We start from the raw sequence: 5,553 nt of genomic DNA, 5'->3' as shown, positions 1-5,553 counted from the left end.
TCGCCGCGCCTGGCTCCAGAGCAGAGGGGCTCCAGCCCTTGGGGCAGCTCCGTGGCCTCCTCTGGAGTGGCTCCAGCAGCTCCCCGTGCTCCTGATGCTGGGAGACTTTAATTTAAAGCAACCACACCTAACACAGGTTAAACCCCTCCGAGCTCCCAAAAGACCCCAAACACCACGGAAAAGCCACGTCCTGGGAAACCTTTTAGCCTGACTTCTCTGAACTCCAGAGAAGCCTCCTTGGGCAAACCCCTGGCTCACACTCGGTGTTCCCGTGGTGCCCACCCCACCTGGAGGAGGATGACGAAGACAAAGTAGACGTTGGCCATGCGGTGGAACTGCTCGTAGAGGTTGAGGGGCAGGAAGGTGAGGAGGTTGTACTTGGCTGTCCTGATGGCATTGCCCTGTGGAGGAGAGGGGAGTCACAGCCACTGCCAGGGTCAGCTGGGGGAAATCAGGGACCTGCTCTGCAAGTGCCAAAACATTCTGGTGGTTTTAGGATTTTTCACAGCACAAGAGATGCCTCAAAAAAATTATCAAAGCCATAAGGGAAAAGAGGGATTTATCGGGTCCAAGGGCCGTGTAAAATTGAGAACAAAATCATTCGCTTGTGGGTTTGCTCCCCATGTGAGCCATTCAGCAAGAGTTGGGCCCTTGGGTCCTTGTGGGTGCATTCCAGCTCAGGATATTCAGTGATTCTGTGATCTGAACCCCAGCTAACTGACCTCTATGGTATTTAGCAGCAAAAAAAAAAAAAAATCTGGTTTTGCTGCCTCAACACATTTTGAAAAATCTTACTCTTGATTAGACCACCAGCCTAAAACACTTCCCACAGCTCTGCTCCTTCTCTGACAGCTCTGGGGGGCACCAGGCAGGGAGGGAGCAGCGCTTCTCCTCCCTGGGGATTGTGTGTGTGACTCTCCACCCCTCTGGAGACCCCTCTGGAGCATCTCTGCCGTGCCCCCACAGCCACCACCGGCTCCGGGGTGAGGGGCTGGGGAAGGGAAGCCCAGGCCCCTCCTGGCTCACCGAATATTTCCTCTTGCTCAGGCAGAAGGCAAATTTCTTCTTGAACTGCCTGTGGTAGCCGCGGTCGTTGGCCCTCACCTCCCAGGTGAAAGCTGGAAAAGCAAGTGGGCATCCAGCAGTTCCCGTGGCAGCCAGGCCCTGCCCTCGGCCCCCCCGGGCACAAGGACCTGCCATGGTCACTGCTGGGGTGGCCTTCCAAGGGCACGGGGACCTTGAGAGCTGCAGGCACAGCTGGGACAGGGCTGGGTCTCAGTGTCAGTGACAGGGGACAGAGAGAGCAGGAGACCAGAACATTCCAGAGCTGCAGGAGCGCTGCCCGCACCCCCCGAGCCTCAGGGTCACTCCTTGGGCTCAGGCCACGTGCAGGATGAGCCCCCAGCCTGTTCTGGTCACGGTCACTCCTCTCCCAGTTCCGTTTGTGCCGTCCCAGTGCAGACCCTGCCGAGCTGGGAACATCCCAGCGCTGTTCCCAACACCTGCCCCCAGCTGACAGCCCATCCTCACCCCAGATCTTCTTCTTCCCCCTCACAACCGTGCCCCACATTCGGCTTCCTCATGAGCTGTCTGAAACCAGGGAAATTCCCCAAACCACACCCGCTGCACACTGACCTGGCAGCTGCTGCTTCCCACGTGGGCAGCCTGTGGCTGGGGCCTGCTCAGCCATGCTGGCACCACTGCCAGGACCTGGGGACAAGGACAACCACAGACATTTGAAACACTGAGCGGTGACAGCGTGATCCCACTGGGATGCTCCAGCTTCCCAAGGCTCCAGGGCAGGACACCCCGTGGGAGGGACATTCTCCCAAGCAGCCTTCGCCCATCCCGGCTGCCTGTGACAATTTTTGCCCTCTGGGGAAGTTATGGGAAATCATTTTCAGTCATTGGTGAGGAATTGGAGCTCTCCCTGTCCTGCCATCCCACCCGAGCTCGCATCATGCCGGGAGAGCAGCCAGCTCCATCAATGACAAGATTTCCCTCACGCTCGGTGGCTCCGTGACCTTCCTGCAGGGATGGTGGGGAAGATTAATTAATGTTTGTGAAGTGCTTTGTGATCCTCACATGAAAGGAGCCAGTGAGGGATAAAGTATTAATTACCTTATTATTAAATAATCCCACCAGAAGTCAGCCCCTGCCGTTATTTCTTATCTCACTTCTTTGATCACTTTTTCCATTCTTTTACCCAAAGTCTCAACTTCTCTCTTGCTCCTCGTGGGTATTGGTTTGTCCCAACTCACCATGGATGCCACTGGCTGGGCATCCATCCTCATTCCAGGTGAAAGAGACCCCAAACACCAACAGCACCTCAGCCCCTGCAGCCAAGAGCTTGAAAAAAGCTTTGATCCACAAAATCCTTCTTTACCACCAAGGACTTGGTGCTGTCACTGTGCTTGGATCCTAAAAGAGCTCAGCACACAATCCCAGAATGGAATGGTTTGGGTTGGAAGGGACCTTAAAGCTCATCCCATTCCACCCCCTCCCGTGAGCAGGGACACCTCCCACTGCCCCAGGCTGCTCCAAGCCCCAATGTCCAGCCTGGCCTTGGACACTGCCAGGGATCCAGGGGCAGCCCCAGCTGCTCTGGGCAAATTTGGGCTCCAAGTGTTGCTTTCTTTGTTTTCACAGCACGGCTGAGGAGGAAGGAAGGGTTTCAGGGAGCTGCTGGGGGTGGTGGGATGCTCGTGCTACATCCCAAAGCTCCTGCTACCATCTGTCCCACAGGTAGGAGGGAGCAGGAAGAGCAGGTGGATCCCTGGAGGGATGAGATCTCTTCCATACAGAAAGCCCACGGTGCCAAGACTGGCTGCCCCCACTTAATTTAGGCAAAATAGGATTTGACTCAGAGAGATGCAAATCTCCCACCTCCCTCCCTGCTGTGCCCCCACCTGTGTCCTTGCCCCAGGGTGCTGCCAGCTGGGGACACCTCTCCCTGCAGACAGACAGGGCTGGATCTGATTGCAGAGGGACAAAGGGGGGACACCAAACCCCTCCATCTCCTGCTCCTGCCAGGCACGTCGCCCTCTCTCCTCCTAACAGAGGGATGGGCTCCCCTGGGATAGTGATGTGGGGTATCCCTCAGAGACCATGAACAGGCCAAGGGATACAGGCTCTGTGGAGGCAGCTGCTCCATAGGGAACATCCAAGAGGAGACCTCAGGGAACCCAGAATGGAGGAAACTGAGTCACCTGCTCACAGCCCTCGAAGCCAGGCAGTGCCCCTTGCTTTGACTGCTGGAGGTGACAATCCCTGCCCTGATCCCATCCCCGGCAGTGTCCAAGGCCAGGCTGGACGGGGCTTGGGACAGTGGAAGGTGGATGGGATGAGCTCTAAAGTCTCTCCCAACCCCTTCTAAGGCCCCAACTGAGGGCGGTCAGGGCAGGGCCAGGGTGGCAGCTGGGATGAGCCCTGAGCCTCAGCCTCAGTCAAGCTCCAGGGGTCCCGATTCAGGCTTGGGAGTCCAGCGTCAGGATTCTAAAGGGGACAAAGGCCGAGGTGAGGCACAGCCCATCCATTGGGACAAGACACCTCCAAGGCCAAGGACTCACAGCAAGGCCCAGGATTGCGGCCAAGCCAGAGCCAGACCCACCTTCGGGGGCTCGGTCTAGAACTGAGCCCTGGCTGAGCTCCCCAAGCCCAGGGCGATGGGTGGGGGGGTCCCAGTGCGGCTGCTCAGAGCCAGTAAGCTCCGGTTGTGCCCTCAGGGCCCTGATCAGGGGCTCAAAGCATCTTCTGCCCTGGCTCCTCTCTCCAGGACACTGATATTTGAGGCGAGGCTGACACTGAGAAATGCCAAGGTGCTTTCCCAGGCTTGCTGCTTCCAGACCTGCAACGTCGGGGCTGGACCCTGCCCTGAGCCTCACCAACACGCTGGAATTCCTGCCTTTATTTGTGGTTATCCTGGTCCCCACCACGCTCAGGATCAGGCCTGAAGCTGCTGATCCATCCTGTGCCCAGTCAGGATCACCGCTCCCCCCAGCCGTGCTCCCCTCGGCAGCTCCAGAGCATCCCTGCTCCCAGTCGGTGCCAAACAAAAGCACAGCTCATCAAGCACCTGCAGCTGGCACAGGCAGGACACTCCACGGGGCTCAGCGCCCTGCAAAGGCAGCCAGGAATGCTGCCTCTTGCCAGGGCCTGGAGCAGGGGGAAAGGGGGAAAAAAGGTGATTCAAAGCACTGGAAAAATATTTTCAAGGACGTATCCAAGAAACCTCAGTTCCAAGAAAGCTCTCAACGAAGCTCACTCATCGCCTCAGTAATTAGAGATAAAAAGTGCACTTTGGGGAGGCGGGAACAGGCTGGGAGTGGGTGCCAGGGCTCCCTGCCAGCCCCAGCCACACGGGTGGACAGCCTGGACAGCCAAACCCTGTTCCAGCCCGAGCCCGGAGCTCCCTGGGGGGCCAGGGAAGGCTAGCGATGGCCAAAGGCACAGGACATCCTGTGACCACGGCCCCAAACCTCAGCAGTGAGTTCTTAACTCATGGGATGTCCCCAAATCAACACCTGGGATGAGCCAGCTGGTCCCTGCCCTGCCCCGCAGGGAACGTCCCACCCCTGAGGTCTCCAGCTGTAAAGCATCTCCGTGGTGCTGCCGGCTGCTGAGAAGCCCCAAAGCAGGGCTTTCTCACCCCAAAAATGCCGTTCTGGGCTATTGGAGGTTTGCATGGCTGAACAAAAGTCAGGTTTAAGGAGGACCGGGCACGGCGCCACGAGGATTTGGCCCAGGGTGGTGAAACACGCGGAGATTTATGTCCCTGGCTGATCCGACCGCTGCCACGGGAATTCTGTGGAGGTTTTGTTCCTGAAATCACCGGATCAGCGCCGAGCTCTTGCTCAGAGCAGGACTCGGTGCGGGAGTGCCGTTCCCTGGGAGCGCCCGGCAGGTCCGGCACAGGCAGTGCCCACAGCTGGGGGTTCCCGGTCACCTCTGTGCCCTCCTGCTCCTTCCCGGGCGAAAACTGGCGGGGACAGGACCAGCCTGACCCTTGTCCCCCTCCCGGGGCTGGCACTGGGTCCTGTCACCCTCCCCGTGAGTGCTGCTGTTGTTTCCCTGATCCCAGTGTCCCAGTGGGACCCCAGCCAGAGCCACCCCGGCGACGCCTCCAGCGCCAACCCCGCTGCGGCATCGCCCCCGGGCCAGCCCGCGTCACCCATCACGACAGGCGACAGTGCCAGCGGCCCAGGACGGGCTGAGCGGGTGGGTGGGTGTCCCCTCCCGTCCCCGGCACGCCGGAAACGCCCCCGCGCTCCGGCCGGGTGGATCCTTAAAGCCTCTCCAGGGTTATTTCCCCAGCTCCCAGGACGTGCCCGAGCTATGAGTTTCCCTCCCCTCGCCCTATTTTCCAGCTGCTTTGATGCGGTTGCAGGTGAAAAGGCGGCTCCGCCATCCCCAAGCGCCCCTCCGTGCCCGGCATCCCCGGGGCACCATCGGCCGAGGGGCTGCCCTGGCACCCCGCTCCTCCCGGGGGGAGATGCAGCTCCCCGGACACCCCACGGGGCCCGCCCGCCACGTCCCCCCGCCCCGCCCGCCGTC

At 59.6% G+C, this 5,553-nt stretch overlaps 1 protein-coding gene across 1 annotated transcript in view; it reads right to left on the bottom strand.

The window, feature by feature from the left end:
* Positions 1-1,733, bottom strand: part of ATP8B3 (ATPase phospholipid transporting 8B3) — a 23,202-nt gene extending 21,469 nt beyond the window's left edge. Inside the window, exons 1-3 of the mRNA XM_017738937.1 lie at positions 1,636-1,733; positions 1,027-1,118; positions 288-401 (exon numbers count right to left, since the gene is read on the bottom strand). Coding sequence (XP_017594426.1) covers positions 288-401; positions 1,027-1,118; positions 1,636-1,690 — 261 coding nt within the window. The 5' untranslated portion in view covers positions 1,691-1,733. The remainder of the gene's footprint in view (positions 1-287; positions 402-1,026; positions 1,119-1,635) is intronic.
* Positions 1,734-5,553: the final 3,820 nt, after the last annotated feature.

The sequence above is a fragment of the Corvus brachyrhynchos genome, unplaced genomic scaffold (genome assembly GCF_000691975.1).
Source record: "Corvus brachyrhynchos isolate BGI_N302 unplaced genomic scaffold, ASM69197v1 scaffold130, whole genome shotgun sequence".
In the NCBI taxonomy this organism is placed as follows: domain Eukaryota; kingdom Metazoa; phylum Chordata; class Aves; order Passeriformes; family Corvidae; genus Corvus; species Corvus brachyrhynchos.
The sequence above is the reverse complement of the archived record's forward strand: the minus strand, read 5'-3'. Positions and strand labels throughout refer to the sequence as shown.